Consider the following 25,588-nt stretch of genomic DNA (forward strand, 5'->3'; position numbering starts at 1 on the left):
CAAAGCTCCTGTAAACATGTGAAGGGAAGGCCAGGTCTGTCTGCCTTGTAAGGTAAACCGACTCTCTTCCTTTTCTCTCCCTCTCTCTGTCTCACACACACACACACACACACACACACACACACACACACACACACACACACACACACCTTCTTGTACTTCTATCTTTGTGAGGGCCCTCATTGGAGTAGTGAATTCCCTTGCAAGGTTATAATAGTTTGGAATTTTTCATTAGTTTTAGTTTTAATTTCATTGTGAATTTTTGTTTTCAAATTCAGTTAGTTTAAATTAGTTTTCAGAGTGAGTTTGCTAGTTTTAGTTTAGTATTTTTATTTTAAATGCTTTAGTTTTAGTTTAGTTTTTATTAGTTTTAATGTTAGTTTTAGTTTTTTGTTTTTTGTTTTTTGGGGTATTTGTTGGGTGGGAGATTAAAAGAGGTCACAGTAAAATTTTGCCTTTATTTCCTTTGTCTTATCCATCTTCATTATGTATGAAAAAAGTTGACAAAGATGAAAACGAAGGACATTTTCACTATAATTTTAGTTAGTTTTCTAACCACACAATACAGTTTCAGTAAGTTATCATTATCATGTAACCTTAACCCTTAAAACAAAGTCTGAAATCTCAAAAAAGCCTTTAAAGAAGAGAGGACTGGCCGAAATGTCCTCACTTTGCAAAAATGTCCTCACTCTGTTGGTTAAAAAAAGGTGTTCTGGTCCTCACTATGTAGGAAGTACAAGAATACACACACACACACACACACAGCAGGAAAGATGCCGACACGGGATAGCCCCTGCAGTCAGGAGAAAGTGGAGCGCTCTTCCATATATGGACAAACTTCCAAGGGTGAATGTTTGGGAAAGTGATGTCACGGAGCGGGAGCAGACTGCCAGCTCACCGCCGGTCCCAGCAGCAGCAGCAGCAGCAGCCTGGTGCTGGTGATGAAAGTCAACCACAGAACAAAACCAAAAGTAGCTGACTGCAGCTTGTTAGTAATGGAGTCTCAAGATAATTATACACTTTTTTTCTCATTAGCTAATTAACCTAGAGTCATTTAAAAAAACAAAGTAATTCATTAACTTTACATTTGAATTAAACTATTGGTTAAAAGGTTACGCAATGCCCATTATCTGTGCCAATTAATAACTACATTTCATTATGGGGAGTTTAAATAATAGATTATTTAATTAGCTTTTAAATGGATTTGCAAAATACATTTAAAGAGCTTTGTGGGGCTGTACACAGGCACAGTGGTGCTTTGAGCTAAATGCTAATGTCAGTAAGCTAACATGAACACAAGGAAAACATATAAATGTCTGCTCCACATAATAAACATAAATAATTTAATCTTATGTTAAAAAATATGTAAAAATTTAACATTACATCACAAAAAACAAGTTTTTTGAGGATAAATACAACTTCAACATACACACCTGCTATCTTGAGTGAATTCAGTGTGTTTACACTGACATTTATGGCAAAATTCAGTTTATTATGAGTACCTTGATGGTGTACCCATGACGACCGAGGCAGAGGAAGCAGCAGTGGTTGGTTGGTGGGGGAAGTAAAAGTACAATTCAGTAATACTATCTGTACATGTCCTGTACATCATGTGGAAAGACTCCTGTAAGTTTATTAGAGCTGCCAGAGCAGCTTGAAGGTCCGACGCATGGAAATAATCCCACGTTTGAATATTTTCCTGTACTGGCACATATATGTGACGTAAACACGTAGTGTATCAAGTTTTCCACTTTGGAGGGTGGTTTCAGATTTTTGCATTTTTAAGCCCCAAAAACGCCATCACCGTCTAAACGAAAGGCACTTCCGATACATTTTTTTGTCGTTTTTACCCGCAAGCGTCCTCGTGTAAACGGGGCCATATTATATTCACCATGTTAAAAATCTAAGTTGGTCTTGTATTGTTGTATGCTAACATTCTCTATTTATTACTTCATACACAATACAGCTAATTCGATGGTAATATCATTCTGGTATTTAGTCTGTTAGGTATATTTTGACTTGGTGATGTCACGACTGGGAAAGTTAATGGGCCACTCCACCATTTTTACACATGAAATTCAGTTTACTTGTTGTAGAAGGAGCACTACACTAATCTGAAGCACCAGAACCATCTGAGAAGCAGTCATTGGAAAGTGTTTGAAAAAGGGCAGACACTTTTAAGAAATTTGATCTTGTGATACCGGAAGAATCCAGCTGCCAGGCAAGGTAAGTGCTACACAGTCTGTTGTATAGTAACAACTTTTGCTCTGGTGGAGTTTTTAAAAGTCTGAGTTGAATCTGGGCCACAGCTCAAGACTTCACATTTATAACTGAAAGCTGAAGGTATGACCTTTTAAAAATGTGGGTATTTAGGAGGCACGGGTGCCAACAAAAGACGTCATGAAGTTGTTTTGGAGCTTGAACAAAATCAGGTACTAAAAAGTCAGAATATCTCGGCTTCTGCTGCTTCCATTTCCTAAATATGTCACACTGCTTCAGTAGCCCTTTAAGAGATCACTAAAGTTACAATTCACCCTGCAGATAAACTAGATAAACATGAATATCTGGAACAAATTCCATGTAAATCCATCCAACAGTTGCCAATAAATTTCACTGAAGTCCACATTTGCCAACCTGTAGGCGGCGGCAGATAAAAGTCAGATAATCAGCAAAGTGAATTGGCTTCATGGTTTGGACACCATACATGTCTGTACACAATTTCATGGCAATTCATCAAAGAATTTTTGAGATATTTTAGCTTTTACCAGCTTTAATCCCTGGAGACATTCCTCTATCGTATGGCTGAAAGGGCTTTTAATTGTAGCTTTTGTATTTAAATTGCTAATGAGATTTTCCATTCTGTCATTTAAACACAGTCAGTACACACACTAAAAACTAAAAGAGGTCCAAGCCATAGAGCAGAAACAGGAGCTCTAATTGGCCGGCTGACAAAAGAGCCTCTTCCTCTCAACACTGCAAATGATGGCTTATTAAACGCATCAATTAACTCATTATAATTAACCAGTGAAATGTGTATAATTATTCTGGTGGCACACTCCAGGCTGCACAGTGTGCTTTGGGCAGACTGGAGAAATTTCCCCTGGTCCAGCTAGTTGACGTCAACATAATACTATTCAGCAGAATCCCAGAATATCTTGTGAAGAGTCATTGGTGCAAAGAAACTCAGGCCAGTTTTCTGAGGCACACAGGTCATGTGAAGACCGGTACATTTGGCTCTGTCTGGTCTCTGGCAAGTTCCCAAGGTATTCCAGTCATGTAGGGAGGGGAATTCTTAAATAGCTGTCCTTGCTGTTAAAGCTGAACCATGTATGGGATACTGCAGAACAACCGGGATAATCCCATTGAGTTATACATGTGTTTCGGTTTGTGGTCAAACAACTTGAGCCAAAACACCATCTGGGGCCAAAAGGAGGCATGAGGATGAAGAATGTGAGGACTAGATCTAAAAGGAGTTTTTTAGAATATGATACATCGATAGGTGAGGGCCGGGGTTCAACACAGGATCTGACTCAAAGCCCCTTTTAACTTGATTTCAAATCTGAAAGGGAAATGTTTTTGATCTTCTGGAAAAAGTTTTTAATCTTTGGAATATGATGCAGCTTTTGTAGCACTTACCTGTTGCTTAAAGGTGCTACAAAAATAATCTTGCCTTGACTTGCCCTTTCTTGCCTTGAGGCTACGTTAGCTGCTACTAGCTTAAAAACCTCTGACAGAATTGTTGGTGGGTGAGTTGCATTGTGGGCAATGTAGCTATCTAATTTTCTGACAATAAAGAAGAATGTGTAAAATACAAATGATGATGCCTGTAGTTCTACGGGATCAATTTACATATGATTTCCCATATGAATGCAATGCTAAATCAGTGCAGCATTTCTCTCAATGTATCTCAGATGTTTTATATTCTACACCTATGGACAATTTAGAGCCACCACTAAAACCTAAGTGCATGTTTCTGGACTGTGGGAGGAAGCCGGAGTACCTGGTGAGAACCCACGCTGACGCAGAAGAGCTGCAGGCCGGAGTCGAACCGGCGACCCTGCTGAGAAGCAAGAATGCTAACCACCATGTAGGCCTATTCTGTGTCAAAAATGCATAAATCAAACTTGAAGTTTAGATTTAAACACTCAATAATGAATCTGTTTCATCAGGACTGGTTTGATCATACATGATTGGTAACATAAGCAAACTACCCCAAGACTGCCATTATATTTTCATTTAAATATTGCTAAATCCTGATTGGTGCAGGGAAAAACATGACATCACCCTTTTCTAACTGAGCCTGGTCCACTACAAACAAGCGGTAAAAGTAAAGACAAAAAACTGTCATGTTATATAAATAAAAACTCCTTTACATTTACCAGAAAACAGTGGGTTCACGTTAGACCACAACACTCATAGTGGAAATCTGATTGAGGTTTTTCGACCCTTTATGACACTGAAACAGTCTGGGTGTCCCCTCCCAAACGAATATGGTGCCTTTGACATAACCCATGCTCGCTGTAGTGGAAATCCTCAAGGTCTGTGGTTGTACTGGGCCCCTCCCAGTTGTGAATGTGACCTATGTAGGAGGGTGTTGCTGCAAAAGAGCACACAGAAGCAGTTAACCTTCCCTGAATAAATAAAGATAAAAAGTCCATTGTAAGTTCACTAATGGGGCTCGATTCTGTTCTGATGTGACCAGTAAAGCATGCTTCGGCATCCTGTTTAACAGCAGTAAAAAACATGCCACTTCATTCTTTCAGGGTTTGTAAAATTCAACTCTGAATCCACTTTGATTGATGTTACAGCTGTGCACACTCTCGTACACCTCTGCATGTGTAGCCTGTAATTAATCATTAAGCCATACGCAGCCAGCAGGCACACTCCAGTCCAAATGTAAACAACCTCAAGGCATACAATATTGCAGTTTGAATACTTGTCCCAGGGGAAGCATGAGGGTTAAATGAAGGGTGTCTACTTCCTGCAGATAAGTGACGGCCACACTGAGAAGTTCTCAGAAGTAGAGGAAATTATTTTGACAAGAGAGCAGCACAAACAACTCGATAACCCTCGACTGCGTGTTTGCCTGCCCTCAGATTACCACTCCGCCGTCGGCTCGTGAGGCCATGATGCCGTGTGGTGTGTTGACTTTCTTTGTAATCTTTTCCAACAACCGCATTGGTATGCCCTCTGGTCGTCTGCTTTGTCTGGCAGAAGAGTGCCGTCGTTCAGGCTGCAGACAGGACACAACTGGCATCGCTGTTTCCTCAGACAGGAATGACATCATGTGTTTTAATGGACAATCATTACACAGTTGGGGAATCTGAGTGGGTGTGGCCAGATTATTTGCTCAACAGATACTCATCCATTTATGGTTATTCACCTCATGACAGGTCAATATGCTGTCTGTTTGAGGAAAACTGATTTTTTTGTCTTAGGTGTACTTTTACTTTGAAAATTGACTGATGACCAAATGACCAAATACCAAAAAACTCAGACACTGAGGTCATGTAAGGAGATAGATTAGTTAGATAGTAATAATGGGTAGTATTTCTGGTTTAGATTCAATACATTTAAAACACTTTTGGGTTATATTTTTACTACTTTTGGCTACTTTTAAACTGGCAAAATAAATGCATTGATTAAGAATTCACAATTTAGCCACCAAAATAAAATGTTTGTCTGTGTAGATAGGCTTTCAAACTGCCTTTAGAACGATAATGTTTATAGAAAATATAGTCTGATCAGAATTTCCTCAGTATGTCTAAAATCTTGGCTGCGTCCCTGCTGGACAGGATAGTGAAATCAGTTGCTGAACATTATTCAGAGATCAGACGAGGATTACTGCCAATATTTTGGGAGATTTTGACTTTGAGTTTAAAATATAGTCAAGTGCAATAAGTCTGACCATGTATGAAAATCTTTTTAAAAGCTACAAAACAAAATAAGTAGCACCTGTTAGAAGAGTAACAGGAAATTCTCCAAACTCAGTCATATTCCATTAAATGTAATCTGAGGAAACTGAACTTTCGTAGAACTACTTATAGGGGGGAAAGTGCATCAAAACAGTTAGACAAATGATATACAACAGTTAGACGGTTATAAACACATTTAAAACTCCATGAAAACTGAGCAAAAGATTGTGTGAGACGATGAAAAGCTCCAGAACAAGATGTGGCCTTGTGGTGAGCCTGTTTTGCTAACAGCATTAACTGCATTTATTACAGAGACCCGAGACTTTGAACTTTGACCTCTTCTTGATATCTGAATCAGGGTTTTAACTCTCATGTTTTATTCAGCGTGGCAGAGTGCTAATAACTGATTTAACTATTCTCTTAATGAAAGCAAAGATAGCTTTTAGTTCAGTCAATAAAATATTCTACTCTGGCTGACATTAGTTGCTGAAGGTCACGACCAGCCCAACACATTTCTCTCACAGGAGAGGAGAAGCTGTGTTGCCATGGTGACTGTCAGCAGTAGGTGGTTAAGCAATCTACTGTAAAAAACTTGTTTCCATCATTTCAGACAGAGGTGTGTGAGAATAAAGTAAGCACTTCACCAATCAAACTCTCTTGTGAATCAGGGACACCCCAGGAAGAAGTTGCCATATTGTCGCTGGAGAACAAATTATTCTTTTATTGCAAGAAAACAAAAGCAAGCCTTGGCTTGTAATGGTACCCAGCGGCTGGATAATGAGACAAAAAACAATCGGTGGGGACACTGAAAGCATAATTTTCAATGCACAGCTTAAACAAATGGCACTCTTTAAGATTTCACACAGACAAAGTCAATTCTTCAAACACCCCGAAGCAGTCTGAGCCAAGAATCTAAATAAAAATAAGCCCAATCAGATTTATGCTCAGTGTGAAACCGTGGAAAATTAAAATGCTGCAAAGCTTTTGTCCTCCATAAGACCCTTTTTTTATGGCTGGAGGAGCTCCAAATCCTGGGTGGAGCTTTCTGCAACAACCAAAGCATGAGAAAGAAACACCGATGCTGCATTAAAGTAAATGTGTTTCACTTAAAATACCATTGTTATCAACAATACTTAGCTTGTGTTTTACATTTTCCTTTTAGTGTCATCTCTGGTTTGACCAAAAGAACGATGACATTGTCGTATTAATTTGTTCAAAAACAAAAAATTAACAACACTTTCTTTTTTTTTTTTAGCTCCTTAACGTCTTCTGCTCAGAATCAGCGCAAGTTCATATGACATGTCACATGACTGCAAGACGCAAAATGAAAAAGCTGAGTTGTAAAAACCTATAGAAAACCCACTTCCTAAATTAAGTCTGTTAACAAATGATGACTTTCCGGGATGAGAAAGATGTCATCATGTTTTTAACTTCTTTTCTGAGGGCGAGGAGCCTGACTCGCCTTCCTCTGATCCCACATGAGTCCGTTTCAGAGCGCTCTGTGCCAGGCCCTTTTCTCTCTGCGGCCTGCTGTCTTCAGGTGCAATGCCAGTCTCTTCCTCCGACTCTGAGGAGACAGGGAGGTTCTCCCTCACATAAGGTGCTACAGTCCAGTGTCGCCCGTTCACTCCGGGGCTGTGTCGGCTGGGAGAGGTACAGTCTAAAGCCACTGAGCTGCTACAAGCCTCTCCGCTATCGGAGCTGTCCAAAGCCGGCTCTCTAACAGCTCTTGCTTCTGGCCTGTGTCCGTCCAGTGACACAGCTGGATGTCTTTCCAGCTCAGTCCTGTCACTCTCCTCCTCATTCTCTTGGCTCTCAGGGGACATTACTGGGCTCAGACACACAAAGTCAGAAGGGCTCAGACACTTTTCCTCGTCTCTGGCACCGCCAGCCTTGATCTGGAGAGAGTTCTGTACCTCGCCCGACGAGGAAGAAGACAGGTCTTCGATTGAAATCGATGGGTAGCTGCAGGAGTCGATGGCTGAAAACAGAGTCTGCACAGACTCGGGCCGGTCCCCGGCTCGGGAGACGACATTCATGCGCCGCCGCCTCATGACGTTGCGCCGCCTCACCGCGCTGCGCCGCTCCTCGTCGTCACTGCTGGAGCTGGAAGTGGACGTGGAGGAGCTGGAGGCTCCGACGGGGAGCGAAGGAGACGAGGTGGGGCTGGACAGCGTGGAGTTGTCTCTGGGGCTTGGCGAGCGAGGCCGGGGCATGGGGTCGAGCCAAAACTCACTCGAGTCCGAGTCCTCATTGACGAGGAAGCCGGACTGATGCCGCTGATGCCTGCCTCGTCTCCTCGGCCGCTCCTCGACCTCTGCCCCGGCTTGCTCTTCTCCTCCTGAAGCATCAGGTCCAGCCAGAGACGAGGAGGACGAGTTATCAGAGTCGCTGTGGTGACCGGCGGCAGAGACGGCGGTGGGGGGCGTCGGCGTGGCCCTTATGGTGCGACGTCCCCGGGCGTGCAGCTGCATGATGGCTTCCTCGCTCAGGTCGCTGTCAGAGTCGGAGCTCCAACCCTCGATCTCTCGACGCACCAGTGAGTCAAAGAACGCCATCATGCGCGGGTCCTCCTGGATGGACTGGCTGACGTAGTCGTGGGACAGCCCGCTGCCGCTGTTCAGCACCAGGCTGATGTACTCCTCGTGGGTGTAGAGACTACGAGACTTGTCCTCAACGCGGCCGTCGAGATCACCAAGACTCTCTGGCTGCTGGTAGGGACTCCACACCTGAGACGGAGGGAGAAACAATGTGGAAGGAGAAAGATATAAAGTCAGACAGGGAAGAAGGCAGAATGACAGGATGACAGGATGAAAAATAGATGGAGAAAATGTGAGGTGGAGAGAAAGATTTTCCATTATTGATAGCCTCTTCTTACAGAACACCTGGACCTGGATCACCTTTCACTCTGTACAGTAAAATGTGCAAAACAGAGCGATTGTGTTTCTGCGCTGACAAAGAAAAAGCTGAATCTTTCTTACACTTGTGCAAATGCTTTTGTGTAAATGGTTTCTCCTATTATTTTTTTACCGTCTGTATGGACCAATTAGAAACTGCATTTTCTCATTACATTAACCTGATAAAGTTCTCCTAAAGAGGAGTAAGTGTATTCAAATTAAGACTTAGATAATAAGAGAGCATTTTAGACATGTCAATTACTTAATTAAACCACAATTAATGAAGATTTGAATGTATTTTAGTGTCAATTGAGTTGCTTGCTAACAAATAAAACTTTAACAAAATATATTTGCACATTATACAGTGGATGCAGCATTGTGCTGCTTTGTATTTGAATGGGAAAGTATCAAATATTTTGTGCATCTTGTTATCATTTGGGACAGAAAAATATAGACACAGAAGTGATGAAATTATTGCATTAGCATTACAGCACTTTGAAAAACTCAAGGTAAATACTGTGCAGCACAAACCAAAGTTAGCAACAGTGTCCCAGTGAGAGGAACAGCATGCAACTCTGGGTTTGCTTTCTGTCAACGAAAACATGGCAAAACAAAGTGACATTGCTCCAGCCTTCTAAGAGGACAAAAGCTGAAGTGTGGCCATGTTTTGGTTTTTATTAGAGTGCTGAGGGAAACAAAGATGGTCACCTTGTCTGCAGAACATGCAGACCGAAAGTGCTGCAAGCCCGGGCACAACTTGAACATTTTCAGCACATTTTTAGCAATAATACTGATAATAACGGCAATTTGGTTCACTATGTTCATGATATCAAAATATTGTTTTATCTCTAGGATACAGTCTAATCAATCGGCCCCATTTCTTCTCTGGTTATTATGATTGAGACTAAGAGACATGCAGTGACTGAAAACTGATGGCTGATAAAACCAAATGTCACTAAGTTAAGTACAACAAGCAAAACTTCTTTCATGTTATAATTATTGAACTTTTTTGTGTCTCACTTGTGGTTTTTGTCACATTGAGGTCAATACGTGTAATTGACTGCATCTGTGTTTTATTGCTTTTTATATGACTTTTAAACAACAATAAAAAGACCTTGAGCAGAAGAAAAAGAAGTCAAAAGACTAAAAAATACAAAAAAATAGAAAGTATGTTGCAGCCTAATGAAGGTTACAGTGGCAGCTAAAGCAATAATACTTGATTTACTCGTTTTATTATGAAGCCTGCAGTATTTGATCCAGCCTACGATGCCTTGTGAAAGCCTGGCAGTCGATCACAGTCTGGGTCTGGTTTCAGAAAAACTCTATCTGTGGAACCATTCATATCTTCCCATGACCCAGTTTATGAACACTGCTCAACGTCATCTGTTACAGACGACAGTCAATAATAGGGGGAAATCCATCTTTTTTCACTCCCCGCTCCGCAGAGGGAAGCCGGAGCTCAGTCAGTTACTGTGTGGTGTCGCTGGAGATCAATGTCTCACTTAAGGGCACGTCTACTGTCTGAAAATCTGAGGACAAAGACTCAAATTTAGTCTGTCCACTTTCAGAACAATTTCTCCCACCACTCCATCATCCTGACGCTGCAGTGGAGAGAAGATTTACCTCTCAGTAACTGACCTTCAGGCCTATAAAAACACACACAAGTCCTACGCCTCTCTCTCTAAAACACAGCTGTGATATTTCTTTACTAACCTTGATGACTTTCTCCACGCCGGAGGAGCAGATCATGTAGGTGTGAGGGTTGAAGCGGACCTGGTTGACGATGGAGCGGTGACCCTTCAGGACCATGAAAGCCCCGTTCACCACACGACCAGGACCTCCTGCAGGAAGAACGTTATGTGGGTTTGTTTTATATGATACAAACAGACACAATACACGAGTCCATTTAAACTGGCATCTACTGTATTGGTTTTGTTTTGGAAATGGCGTCATATAAGCTTTTTATTTTTAATTTATATTTTTAGTTCTGTATTTGAATGGTCAGCAATTTACAGATACTGGACATTAACTGATGTTTATTTCGTTTTTTTTTACTTTTACTATTTATTCTTTATTTAACTGACAGATACTTAACATAAGGCACCATTCAACTAATTATTTTTATTTCTTCTTTTTTTAAATGGTCAGAAACTGACTGATGCTAGACATACAGTAGTATTTATCTATTTATTTTGACTTAGGGGAATGTAAATATAATTGGTTATAATAATAATAATAATAATAATAATAATAATAATAATTTAAGTTAATATTTAATTCAACATTCATGTTTTTGTTGTTGAAAGAATTGATTGTTCAATAAAATAATTTAAACTTGATAAAGTTCTATCTACAAATAAATAGAAATAAATCTGTTGAATGTTTATTTTTTTCTTCATTTTGCATGGATGTCAAATGCCAAAATTCTAACTTCCCATGGAAAGTTTCTGGATATTTACCTGAAATTTACCAAAAATGTTCCACCCCTTTGCAACCCTGCACAGTACTGATGCTTATTTCTGTCTTTATTTTAATTTTATTTAGTCTATTTTCTATGTTCATTTAGAGAATTGTTTAACAATGTTATACATTGTAAATATAATGTGTAATAATGTTACATATTTTTGATAAAAGTTAACTGTTCAAGGAAGCAGACTCCAGAGTATTTCTGCAGAGTCATATCATTGCACATTCCACACAGAAAAGCTCTATTTATCTTCCAGCCACCATTTGGCTAATCTGTCTAAAACAAGCCACATCGGCTCTGCTCGAGCTCAGAGTCACAGAACTACAAGTCTGTGACAAGGATTCATTAAAACAGCCTATACAAAGAAGAATATTCAACATGATTAAGAAAATACAGACTGTGAAATACGGCAGTAATGTAACCCTCATAAGATGCCATTAGTCTGACACCAAATAGGCCCAGAGCACATATTTTCAGTGTGAGTAACTCCTGGGAAAATAAAATCCATAAAAGTGTCAGGTGGAGCTACGGAGCTGCAAACGACCACATTCTTGGATTGTTGCATTTTTGGGATTTTCTTCCCAGAGTAATTAGACTTGAGGTGTGCTCACAGTAAACCTATGTGGAGCAGTTATTTCAAACTTTTGAGCATTTAACTTTTCTTTCTTTAGTCAGTTTGGACAGGTGGAAACATTCAAACTTAAGAATAGTTTGGTGCAGTTTGAGACGAGTAAGAACTTAAACTGAACTTTTGCCTGCCAAGCATAAGAAGAATGTGATAAGACTCTTAAAAGACTAAACTCTGAAAACACATTTAAAGACAATGTGGGTTTTAGGTCAACGACTGTACATATTTTAAAGGCTGGGGATCTTTCAGGGTCACTCTTTGCAAAGCAACAAGATTCTTTATGCCTTACATGTCCAGAATAAAAACATTACTCTAGAAACACAAGATAAAAAAGATGTCACATGTTGACTGAAATCTTGTCTATTTGTCATCAATATAATCCATACACATGAATTGTATTTGTACTTATTTTATAATTTCTAACAATATAATTTCTAATATATCTTATTTATTGTATTTTACCTTTTAAGTCTGGCCTTTAACTCAGCTTCATTAAATTATTCACCATTCTTATTTTTTATTGTATTTAACAATGGCCTTTAACTGAGCATTATTTAATTATTCATCACTCTTATTATTTATTGTCTTTACATTTTTAAATTGAGCTTTATTTATTTATTTAGTCCAATACTTTAATTTTTTTATTCAGACATTTTAGTCTAGCCTTTAATTGACCATAAATTATATTTCTAATTTTATTTATATATTTACTTACATTTATTTATTTATTTATTTAATTTTATTTTATTTTATTTTATTTTATTTTATTTTATTTATTCTAGTTTGTTTCACAACACCACAGCAAAACTCATTTTATTCTGACATTGGAAATTTGTCTTAAGAGAAATTGTTTGAGAAGTTGTTTGGTATAAGACTAGGAGAAGAGAGAAACTTTGATATTGGATATCTGATAGTTACTTCTGTCCGGACAGAATACTGTGAGCGAATGAACCGAGGGCAGACCGCAGTCTGGGCTGCCGCTCGTTGGCAAACAGCACAGAGACGTCCATCATTCTTTCTGGGGCTGAAACTTACAGCGACTGGAGGTCAATCAGGTTTGTTTTTCCGACACTGACGCCACTGAAATCTCTAACCTTGCTGGATGACAAAAATGTGTCCTTTAAACAAGCTGCGTGAGCTGCAGTGCATCTGTTGACATACGCTGATTACACTATGAACAGTGTGAACTTAAATAATCAGAAACACAAAAGAAAACAAAGTATTTAGTGGAGCGGACAGAAGAAAATATCACCAATGGAACAAGATGTTTACATTTTCTGTCATGTGGAGATGCAAACATGAAAGTAAACCATGGAATTTAAGTACATGTACTCAAGTACAAATTTGAGACAATTGTACTTTCCTTGAATATTTTTAATTTGATGCAAATTTAAACATGGACAGGCACATCTCAATAGATTAGAATATCATAGAAATTCAAAAAGTGGAAATAACACATTATGTACTTTCTTCAGAGAGGGATCTGAATGCTTCTTGCACCACCGCTGACACATCAAGCATACACCCACATAAATATGCAGACGTCTTCAGTAACTCACCTGCTTCTGGGTCCTTTGGGATTTTCCACATGTAGAGGTTGAAGTCATCAGAGCCAGACAAGATGTACTGAAGAGAAAAACAGAGGGATGTTTAGAGATTTAAGTCAGCTCCATTTCTTATGACAAAACTTTCCAAATATACACACACAGAGACGAACCCTGAGGGGGTCAATATGTGGCAGAGAACCAGCAGATCTTATCGCAGCGCTCCGTCTCATAATGTGGATCAAACAGGCTCCTGACATGACATGACAGTCTGACCTGAACGCAGCTCCTGCTCCTCGTCTGAACTGTTATTAGACTCGCTAAACAGATGGTTCCACTTAAAGCTGTCGCTTAAGGTAAGTTTTGACAGAGCAGGAATGGGGGGATGTGCTTGGCTCTTACATACATACACACATGAATATATATATATATATGTCTTAAAGCAACATGTGGAGCAAGAGGGGATAGAAATAGAGCTGCAACGATTAGTCTAGTAATCGATTAGTCAGTTGACAGAAAGATTATTACAATCTATTTACATATATGATTAATGTTTTAAGTAATTTTTCATGGAAAAAAGGGCAGAAAATGTGCTTTTTGCCTCTTAAATATAGAGATTTCCTACTTTTTGCTGTTTTATATCATATTAAACTGAATATCTTAAACTGAGATGGACATTTTTTCGCCATTTTCTGACATTTAATAGAACAAATTATTTCTTGATTAATCAAGAAAATAATTGGGAGATTCATTGATGATAACCCCAATCCAAAAGTGTGGTTAGCAAACCCCAAAGTTCTTCTATCTTTTTGGACCCAAAAGTGACAGTTGAGCAACATCCACTGTCAGTAGACGGGAGAACAAGAGAAACAATTTGGATTCAAAAGCAAAAACAAAAGTTTTTTATCCACAAAAATACTTTTTCTCATCACATTTATTTCACTTGCAATGGAGCATTGTTTGATTGCAAAGTGGAAAATTCTGTTCTGAGACCGATTATGTTTGATTAAATAATAAAGACACAAAAGTTACTGCATACAGAACCACATTTTGCAATGAGACTCACAAGTGGAAGATGATACCCACCACTCGACTGACTGATTGGCTGTTGTCACGCACATTTCTGACATGTTTGATGAGTAAATATGCTCACAGCTGATCACCGTAATCAACCTGAAATTTATTGCGATCGCTAATCACAATTATATAATCACCTAGGCCTCGTTTCAGCCCATATCTGGTAGAAGTACCAGGTTCAAATCCTGGCGGCAGTCAGTGGCTGTGAGAGAAGCCAGCCTGTCACTGTCACAACTAATATTATATATAATATAATAAATATAATATTATATAGAAATGACCATTGGACCTCATCAGCAACCACATACAAACAGTGAGGTGTACTATGTGAAGGACCAGAATGTTTTTTGTCTTAAAATATTTCCTCCTTTACTATTTATACTCTGCTCTTTTCTTCTCTCTTTCTGCACATTTCTATTTAATTGGAGTGTCTGTGAGCTTTATTTTACCAGCTGGAGGCACATTTTTATTAAATAATTTACATTTGTTTTAAGGCCTTGTCTTGTGCTGCTGGATATCTGACAGCCTGTCAAGTTTTGAATTCTTTTTGTGCCGTTTTATTTATGCCAGTGATTTAAACAAATGTCTTCAATTTCCTTTCTTTAAATGTTCTGCTGGTCTCTGGGTCTGGGTTTGAACATTTTCAGGGACTTGCTCAAGTCACTGCATTACAGCAATCATCCAAGTCTTTATCCAAAAGAAACCAGCATAAAGTGCACTGAGGTGATGATAAACCATGTTACTCATATCCTTGTAGCTGCAGGGCTCATGAACTGAACACCTGTGTGCTCCGCCTCAGGTTCCCAGAGGACACGTCAAGCAGGAATGTCACACCCAGAACTCCCTCCCTTTTCCCTTTCCATCATTTCTGTGTGGTTACTTGCCACTCCTCACCTCCGCTCTCACATCATTCTGAGAAAATCCTCTGCTGTCTGTGGCTCTGGGTACATATGAGGACGTTTATTACCATTTACTTAATTTTGAGAGCAATGACTCAAGATGATTGCTTCATCAACCAAAGTTGTCTGGTCAAACCTCGAGCAGAACATTTGTTACATGTCGTGGTTTCTTTGACCACCTCTTCTCCTATCTTCTAAACTGTGCTGTCCTACTAAAATTCACATCCTGTATTTACACTCTCTGGCATATTTCACATAAAGATCCTAAAGTTTACTTTTTGATTTAGGCAAATCTCAAGTTTTGATCTCAAACTGGTTCTCACAACCCCTATAAAATAAAGCTGTAGGCAGTTGCTCCTCACCCACAAATTCACAGTAAGAGCAGTGAGAGTGGGGTATTCTGTTTCATAAAATGGTCACTTTGTCAGTAATTTTATTGTACATTTTCTAGAAAATTAAGCAATACTGTTCATAGACAAAAAACCCGACAGGTTATTGGCGAACTTTGGAAGATAAATACCTGACAAATCGAAAAACTTGATCAAAACAGTGCAAAAAAGGAGAAAACATCCAGCATTGCTATAAAACAGTCCGTTTTTCTGATTTACAACATTGGCCACAGTGACCCAATATAACCAGATTTATTATCTGATTATTATTTGATCAGATTGCTTCCAGGTTAACATGAAAATATTCAAGATTTTCAATGTGGTCTCAGAATTTTGGAGCCTACTGGGTATGTAGACCTGGTAAATGTTAATATAACTACTCTCAAGCACAATAAATCATCAAGAAATCTCCACCGATCAATCACAGATCAATGGTCTTGCTCAAAAGCTTGGCTCATGTAGAAAAGGATCATTTTTTAAAGTCTTTATGAGCTCCAGTGACACCCGAGCATAATGTTACCATAATAAACATGGCTGCAGGGTGATGTCATGTCTGAGGAGGACCAACGGGAGGACTGTTGGCCGAGTACGGGAGCTTCTGGTGTTCCTCCAACACTGCAAAGTCCCAATTTCACAGACGGAACTAATATATTCTATTTTTATTTCTATTAGTGCCACATGTTTCCAATATTCTCCTTTTATTCAAGCAACCGCCGCGTCAGATAAAACAATGTCTCCACTGTTTGTTGTGTTGTATCAGGAGCTACATTACACCCTTGAGAACAATTTATTATATGCAATACGTTGCTTTTATGGCTGCACATGTGCATGAAACGGAAAATTACAGACATATATTTCCCTGTATGTAGGTGGATGATGTGTTTGGCAACAATGGGGCTCACGTAAATTGGAAATGCATTCCTGTTCTGCTCCCATTGTTTTTCACTTTGATTTTGTACAATCTTCTGTTATATTTTACTTTTTTATCCAGGCTTCAATCATCTCCACCAGTCTGTTACTAGTATAGTTCAGGATTCTTGCGACCTGATGACCCACCTGATCTTTGTCCCCGGCGAAGCAGCAGCTCTTCATGGTGCAGGAGTTGAAGTAGCCCTGGTTGTCGAACTGGAAGCTGGGCAGGCGGGAGTGCAGCTCGTAGAGGACGGGTGGCAGGCGGCGCCGCAGTGCCAGCAGCTGGGTGCCGGTGCTGTTGAAGCGAACACTCATGGCGCTCTGCAGGGACATGCTGCCTCCGTAACGCAGCAAGGAGCTGAGAGAACAGAAGGAAAGAACATATTGGAGCTGGGTAAGACTTGTCGCACCAACCCAATTTTTTTTATCTGCCTCAACAAAAGAGCTAAGACGGTTTTGTTTTTGTCTTCTCATTTGACATGTAAAAAAAACAATAACAAGAAGATGGTATAAGGTTGAGCCACCAGCTGTGAATGAATGGTTAGAAATCATTAGAGAAGTCCATAACATGGAGAGAATGACAGATAGACTTAGAATGAAGGAAAATGTCTTTTTGACTAAATGGGACAAGTGGACATGATGGGACACAGTTAGGAATAGTTGAAATATATCTTATTCATATTCTTTGTATTGGATCTGTATACAGTGTAATTTAAGAATTGACGCATGTAGCCACGACTGTTGTACTTTCTTTCTTTTTGTTGTTCTCTTTTCAGTTATATCAGATTTTTTCAGCCGCTCCATCAATAGAATGTAAAACATGGATATATATGTAAACTTTGATGTTTACATACATGTGGAGTTGAAAAATTTAATAAAGATTTAAGTTATGAGTTACAGACTGTTGCTGTGGACAGAATCTAATGGATTATTTGTTATAATAATTATTTATTTAAGAAGAAGCCATAAAATATTTTTTTAAATCAATAAGCCATTCCTTAATAAATATTCTGTGTTATATTGTTGATTACTTTAATAAGAAGCTGTGTAACAAGCAGGATAATGTAGAACCAGTGGGTCATTATTGTTAATAAACCACCTCTCCTCAGTGTATTAATAATGACCAGCTAACTGTCCATTATGTCTTGGAGCTTGTTAATATATATATCTTTAAGCAAGGATTGTGATTTGAAACAATACAATGAGTCTGCTTATCATTTGTGGTTATTAATTATGTGACATATGTTAATATCTTGAAACTTGTGTCCACTGAGACTTTATTACTTCACATGTACAGTTCGCAGGAAAACTCACATTTCAAGTGGAACATAAACATAATAAAAAAGCAGTTCAGAGGGAAATGTTTGTGGGGGTAAATGACTGAATCACATGGTATAAAAGAACAGAGATGGATCGGTTTGTCATCTGCTTAGTGAGAAAATATGGAACCTGAAAACTTCAACATTATGGGGGATGTTGTTGAACCAACAAACATATTGACACCGTGATTGTGTCTCCAACTTTCTTTGTTATTAACAATAGAGCAACCTTACTATTATTTTCACTTTACAATTATTATTTTCGCACTATAAAATATAGAAACTTGCAGGAATCCATGTACGAATAACATGATCTGTAAACAAACTAAATGAAAAACATCCCCAATAGAGCAAGAGAATTACTGAATATTTGAAGACGAGTCAAAACGTTCTACCTGACTAGTTTTATTCAAGTTTGGTTTCGCCCCTCTGCTTCATTTGGGCTGTCAATCAAACCCTGGTGGGTACCAAACAACTGAACCACTTAAAATGTTGCGTCGCTCCTTTTCGTGCCGTCTTTACCAGTTAACCACATCATGTAGTCCAATAATACTTTTTGTGACACCAAGGAACATAAATATACACACAAGAACCATTAAAGTGCATATCACCATAATTTGATTTCACCACATGGGTTCAAAACTGCCCATTCATTGCGTTGCCCGTCAGTCTGTATAATTTCAAGTTAATTCCTCTCGGTTAATTTGTAAAAAGAACAGAACCAGAACTAAAATGCCCCCTTTAGCTGGAAAACATTATTTCTGGATATTGATATTGCAGTTTCTTTAAATACTTTGAAGCCTTGTAGAGCTTTATAGACACAATAACTGTCTTAACACAGAAGATATGATGTAATATTTATGTAGAGAGACTTGTCAAGACTCATTTATAATGACGAAACAAAACAAAACAGGTACTTCATTAAATCCACTTCAACTAGAAGCTATTTTTCAACTTAATAGTGAATTGAGAGGATTTCAAACAGTAAACATGCCCACACCGCAGAGAGAGCGAGCCAACAGTGGAGGGAGAGATATGACTCAGTGCTTACTTTTACTAGAAGTGCCGTCATTTGTGCACTTGTAACCACAACCTAACCAAACCTGAGTATGTGTAAACACACACTCAGCCCAAGTGTTTTCACAGTAGTTTATTGGTATAAACATTTGGTTTTTGCACTGACAGTTGTGCAGTTGACTGCTGCTGAATAGTTTAACAGTAAGACAACAGCGCCACCTGCTGGACATGAGCGGGACAAACACGAATGCAGGCAAAAACTAAGACCATTAGAAAATGACTGACAGTCCAAAGTCAAAATCAATAAGATTGAAAACAAACCATGATGGATTTGTGAATCATTCCAATCTTGATCACACATTATTTTCTTTACTTTGCTACTTGCTTTAACTATTTTATTAACTGTAATGATTATTATCTTTTGACTTCATTCCCTCCACTGTGCTTCTTTTACATGCTTGACATATCTTTCAGTGACGCTGCAAAAAAGCTGATTTCCCCAAAGGGATCCATAAAGTTGACTCTTCTCTTGAAAACTGGGTCATGAGATAAAAAGTTTAGCAGCTTGGAAAAAATGTCTCACCTGCGTGGCTTGCGGATGTCCCATAATCCAACTCCCTCCTTGGAGTTGGCCGTGGCGATCAGCCTGGGCTCCACGGGGTTAAACATCACGCTGTGGAAGGCCGAGGGGTAGCTGGCCAGGCAGAACGGCTCTACGGGAAAGAGGGGAGATTTTAATGAAGTATGACTACATGAATATTAACACTTGGGTCAACTTCTGCTGTTGTGGGTGACAGTATTGTTCTGACCGACCGACACTTTGGTCCAGACTGAAATATCTCCACATAATGGCAGAAATGTTACAGTACCAGACATAAAAAGCCTGGTGGCAGACATGGAAGACTGATTACTGCTAAATGTATTATTAGGCCAACTCTGTCACAAGGAAGGCTTCAAAAATAGAAGGATGTGGACGTCATGCAAGATGATCCACTGCATTTTTTAAGTTATCAACAAGTCTCACTAAGTCCCATCATGAGGTACCTGTACACCCTTGTCACTCCAACAGAGTCCCTTAAAATACGCAGCGTGACTGTCTATGAAGAGCTTTTTAAATTCTGACCAGAGAGAGACAACATCAAAGACAAGCTCTGTTTGTGTATTTTTATTATCACTAAGATCACCGTAGAGGTTCATTTACATGCAAGTTAGCTGACTTTACAAACTGATTCACGTTATCTTTACCAGACTAAACACCTTTCTTATTCAATTATCCTCCAGTGCAAGAAATGTAGTAGGCTGAACCCACACTATTATTCATTTTATGTTTTTTTTATTCAACCACTTCATATTTCACTGTGAACCTCACACAACAGCAGTATTTAGTTTCAGAGTACGGTATATGAAATCATCATCCTAAGTGTTTCGGGAGTTATCTGACTCCTATTGAGTTTGTTGTTGTTTTTTTGAAAATTGCTTTAATTCTGCATGCCTTGCATAAACGTTAAACATTGCATCGCAAGGTATTACAAGATATTACGATATAAAGTTATTATTATTGTAACTAGCTGCATGTAACATAGTTATGTAGTTAAATTACAAAATAAATGACATAATTTTAATTAGTTCCAATAAACAAGAAAATATGTCATTAAAATACAGTTACTAACAATCACGATGATGATTACAAAGTGGTTAAATCCCAATTATGTTATTTTAAGTAAAAAGCTTTTATATAGAGAATAGGATTCATTGAGTTGATTTGCATCATTTAACTGTGCAGGAAGGCATTTTTTAACACAGGTCAGAAAAGTGCCACACCAGCAGAAGTAGGATTGCTTTTTTTAATTTAACATTTGTTTAATTTTGAGAAATCTATTTTATCATCATATCATCAGCCTCCAAGGAGCTGTCTCTACCTCCAGACAGACTCCATTAATTTGACAGGAAACGCTCAAATTGGTAGCTGTTTTTTTTAATTGGTTCTCTTTTTTTTATTTTCTCTGCCTCTCCTCAGTCAATCAAATCAATGTGCATTGCTCTAAGCAACCTGACACTGGCCACCTGACTGAGAAGAAAGTCTCTCTGTGCTGTAAATTCAACGATATCTTCCTTCTGAAATCAGGGAAGATATTTGTACAGTTGGTTGGTGAAAATGCTGACAACAACAAACGTGACAAACCTGAAGAAACATCTACAGGTAAAGCATTTGTTACAAAAGTAGCCAAAAATGCATCTAATACAATAAGTTACATTACCTTCATAAAGTAATTAAAATAATGCTATTAATTCCTCCACTTACCTGCACTTGGTGGCTCGCGGGTGTCCCAGATAAGAACGCGCCCGTCGTCAGATGAGCTGGCAAACACGTTGTCATTGACCGGGCTGACAGACAAACTGTACACAGCGTCGATATGCAGGAACACGTTCAGGGTTTCCCTTCTGTTGGAGCAACAAACATCCAAATATTACTTGTTTTGTTGGTGTGAATGCAAGTACATTAACTAAAGCTTTAATCAATGCACAGCCAAGAGATTTTTATACTGGCTTTAAGAATATAAAAATGTTTTGATGCTACAGTTATGAGTATAGTTTCTGTACCTCTCCACATCATGAAGAATCACCTGTTCGTCGTTTCCTGCAAAACAATAAACAAACATGAAGAATGGTCGGTGCAAAGGATACATGCTTTAATCTTCAACCTCAGCGTTGAGATGCACAACCAGCTCGACCTTCAGGCAGGTTTTAAATTGTGTGGTTAGGTAATTATGTGCCAGCTAAATCTTTAATCTAATCTTTACACCATTATCAATATTCTTTCAACATGAGTTATTTGCATGGCAGCCCAACAGTGGTCAGTAAGCAGCCATAACCACATGCCTCCAAAACAATACAACATTTCTACAAGCACTTAAATGAACATAAAAGTATTCAATATGTTATTGAATATTTCGCTTTGTGATGATGTAAAACCTACAATAAGACATACTTTCCCATTTTCCATTCCTCTCGTCCAATTTGCATTCAGATATGCATATTTTTTTACAGTTATCTCTAATTCTAAGTTGATCCACTTCTGAGAATGAAGAACCTTTAAATTATATGGGAACTGAAGAAACTGAAGCCGCCAAGTGCATCAAAGTTTTCTCACTGATCTAGTTTTTTTTGCTTCCGTCACATTTTACTCACTCTGGCCTCATTTTTCAATTCCTGCACCTCTATGGAAACGACACCATCATGGCTAGAACTCAAAGAGCTCTTCTGTGCAGAAAAACAGTTATAATACCATATTTAATTTTTTTTTTTTTTTTTTTTTTACAAACATTTGATTTTAAGCTTAGATTTGGTTACTTGTCCTGATCGAAGCATTTGTTAAACATGATTCATTCAAGGACTGTCTGAAATTTAAAATCTGATGATGATATATGGGTTTTTTTCTATTTCTGGCTGTGATAAATGGTGTAACTTTGGCATTTTTTAAAAAGAAAACATGCTTTTTGAAGTAAGGGTGGGCTGTGGGGTTCAGAAGGATAATCAGATGTACCTTTAACCTACAGTGAAAAGCCATAAAAGCACCTATACAGGTCAAAGGACAAGAAGGAGGATTAAAACCTCTTATTGTGAAAGAGCAGAGACTAGATGTAGTTTCTCTTGTTCTTACCACCAGAGAAGACCTTTTTGTTGGTGCTGTCAAAGGCCAGGCAGAAGATATTGGACAGGTGCTCGCCCTTCAGTTTCACAGGCTTCGACCGAGCATGGATGGCTTGCTCCATGTGCCACAGGAGCACCCGGCGGTCATCTCCTCCTGAGGACACAACAAGACAAAACACTAACTTACAAAGTTGCACAGTATAGTCTGGAGCAATGGTTTCCAAACATCTTTACTTGCTTACAACCCTCTGTGTTCACAACCAAAGACTGAAGTTCCCTTCAAAGAACGTTGAGGTGAAACTCTTCAGAAATTTTCAACAAAAAGGAAGCAACTATAAATATAATATACATTTTAACCATTCAGCTTCACTTTTCTTTTCTTTTTTACATCAGTATTTTTAGGAAATACTAGTTTTAATTAACAATTTTTCTCAACATCTTCATAAACAAAAAACAACAACAAATAAACATCACACCTTAATACAAAAAAAGGTAGAAATAGAATTACACATCAAAATAAAAGCAATAAATACAACCAAAATCCCCCCAAAGAGACAAATAGAGAAACCACAATAATACATTAGATAACAATAATAATGAATGATTAGGCTAAGTAAATGAATGAACTAATGAATAAATAAATACAGAGACTAAATTACATTCACGGTGATGAAAAAAGCACTCAGATCCTTTACTGAAATAAAGTAAATACTTAACATTGTTTGTATAATCAAAATGTACTTCAAGTAAAAGTAGTAGCAGTAAAATGTTCCCTGTCATTGATATGCTGTTGCTTTATTTTTGGGTTAATATTAAAGCTTTAATGTGTATGCTCCATTGTGCTAACTGTTTTAACTCCTTTATGTACTGTTGAGCAGTTTAATCTAGAAAAATGCATACTTTTCTATAAGTCAAGCCCTTATAACTCTACTGGAATGTATTAAGTTACCTGCAGCTCTATTGTGCAAAGTAAGATAAAAACAAACGGTAAGCCTCAGGTTGTTATACTAGGCCAGATGATGTCTTTTAATCCTCCCAGGACATAAATAGCTTTGTGGTTCTCAGTAGGCAGCCATGATTAGACCCGCCAGGGAGTAATAAACGAGCCCTTTGGCGGCCAGAGAGGCGAGCTCCCGGGCTGACATATGGGGCAGGTCCGGGGCTGAGCTGCTGAGCTGCTGGCTGTTTGGGTTTGACGTTAGCACAGCTAGCTAGACAAGCTAAGCTAAGTTAGCATCGGCTAGCCCCACAGGGGTTTCAGCTGACTGCCTGGCTAGTTAGCGTTAGCATGCTAACACATTAAACAGTCTCAGCCACGGGGGGGAAAGAAGGCATTTGTCAACTTACCGGACACAAGCCATTCCCCGCCGTTGTTGGAGAACTCAATGGCGTTGACACAGCCGAAGTGTCCGAGCATATCCTTCTTGTAGAGGCTGGTGCAGCCGGCCATCCTGCGCCGCTGGAACTCCTCCTTCATGAGCGGCTGCCCAGTCAGCTCTCTGCGGGACAGAAAGCCCACCGAGGAGCGCATACCGCAGCCCTTCAGCTCCTTCATGTTGAACCACGGCCTAGCTTTCCTTTTTCACCACTGCAGCCTCGACATGTAGTCGTGGTTGTCGGGTAGAGGTGGCGCACACGGCTGTTGTTGTGGCTCTGTTGGGTCTACATTATGGTGGGAGCCCCGCTGCAGCTGATGTCGACGTTGTTTTGTACCTCCTCTGTCTTCTCGGTAGTCCCAGCAGCAGCTTCCTGCTCCGGTGGAGGATCTCTCTCTCCCCCTGTCTGTCACCCAGCATCACCAGCCAGGACTACACTCACTTTAACACTAGAAGGTATTCGGCTATTTTGTCCATTTCGTCACCCTGTTAAAATAATCACCTATGTCATTTTTTCAAGTTTTGTAGGAAACACAAAAAAACTTCACCAAAAGTGTAACATATGACATTTATTGACCATTTCACTCAAAAAGGATGTAACAAAGGATGGCTATTGACATAGTGATAACACTGTGTGTAAATTATGTAACTTAAGAGAAATAAATGACTTAGGCAATTTTTTAACATGCCTTTGTGACTTAAGCAAGATATGGTAACACTTTATTTTGAAGGTGTCTACATAAGAGTCACACAATTAATTAACAAGCATTAATGTTACTTCAAGTGTCATTAATGTTCACAACACATCCCATGTCATGCTTATGACATGCTCATGTCACTCTTATGTAGACACCTTCAAAATAAAGTGTTACCATATCTTGCTTAAGTCACAAAGGCATGTTCAAAAAATTGCCTAAGTCACATTTTATTTTGACTTAGGCATAATAAATCTGCTTAAGTCACACACTTGACATAGGCCATTATCTTAAAGGGGTAAAATCACATGATCTGAACAACTGAGGATGTAGGCGATTTTACCATAGGTGGCCGGCGTCATGAGGAGATGATTTAGGCAAAAAAAAGTGAGTTAGGCGATTATTTTAACAGTGTGACGATTTTTGAATCCTTTTCATCCTGCCTGTATACACCACTTACTTGTTTAAATGCCATGTTGGTATAATTTTTTCAGCACAACCTCACCTATATGACCTGATAATAATTATTTCATCCTGACTTACTGGATCAACATTTTAAACCCAAAAGAAACAAAGAAAAACGAACATAAAATGTGATTTTGAATCAGTTTTTTTTAACTTCCAAATCATGATCATGCTCAATGAATTCTAAATGTTCCAAGTATGAACAAAGGTTGCAAATATAACATATAAGAGGGTTACATCCAGTTCTATATTTTTATACAAAATATATTTCATCTTGTCTCCAGTTTTACTTGGTATATCATCATCAAACTGAAACTGGCCTCATGGAGTTTACAGC

The 25,588-nt window shown here is 38.8% G+C and overlaps 1 protein-coding gene across 1 annotated transcript; it reads right to left on the reverse strand.

Annotated features, from left to right (window-relative positions):
• Nucleotides 1-6,609: 6,609 nt before the first annotated feature.
• Nucleotides 6,610-24,500, reverse strand: dcaf5 (ddb1 and cul4 associated factor 5). The gene is made up of 9 exons (XM_059352969.1): nt 24,063-24,500; nt 22,726-22,869; nt 21,666-21,702; nt 21,367-21,506; nt 19,648-19,777; nt 16,873-17,086; nt 13,467-13,533; nt 10,526-10,653; nt 6,610-8,644 (listed from the first exon to the last, which is right to left on the reverse strand). Exons 1-9 carry the CDS (start codon nt 24,268-24,270, stop codon nt 7,334-7,336), a joined length of 2,379 nt encoding a protein of 792 aa, XP_059208952.1. The 5' UTR covers nt 24,271-24,500; the 3' UTR covers nt 6,610-7,333.
• Between the last annotated feature and the right edge of the window lie 1,088 nt (nt 24,501-25,588).

The sequence above is a fragment of the Centropristis striata genome, chromosome 16 (assembly GCF_030273125.1).
Source record: "Centropristis striata isolate RG_2023a ecotype Rhode Island chromosome 16, C.striata_1.0, whole genome shotgun sequence".
Taxonomy (NCBI): domain Eukaryota; kingdom Metazoa; phylum Chordata; class Actinopteri; order Perciformes; family Serranidae; genus Centropristis; species Centropristis striata.

Bases quoted from the DNA above. Each gene is read 5' to 3' on its own strand.
- dcaf5 (XM_059352969.1), bottom strand. From the start codon at position 24,270: ATGAAGGAGCTGAAGGGCTGCGGTATGCGCTCCTCGGTGGGCTTTCTG. The intron at 21,703-22,725 runs GTAAGAACAAGA...ATTGTTTTGCAG, and splicing joins CAAAAAGGTCTTCTCTGGTG to GAAACGACGAACAGGTGATT. The intron at 17,087-19,647 runs GTGAGACATTTT...CTGTTCTCTCAG, and splicing joins GACATCCGCAAGCCACGCAG to CTCCTTGCTGCGTTACGGAG.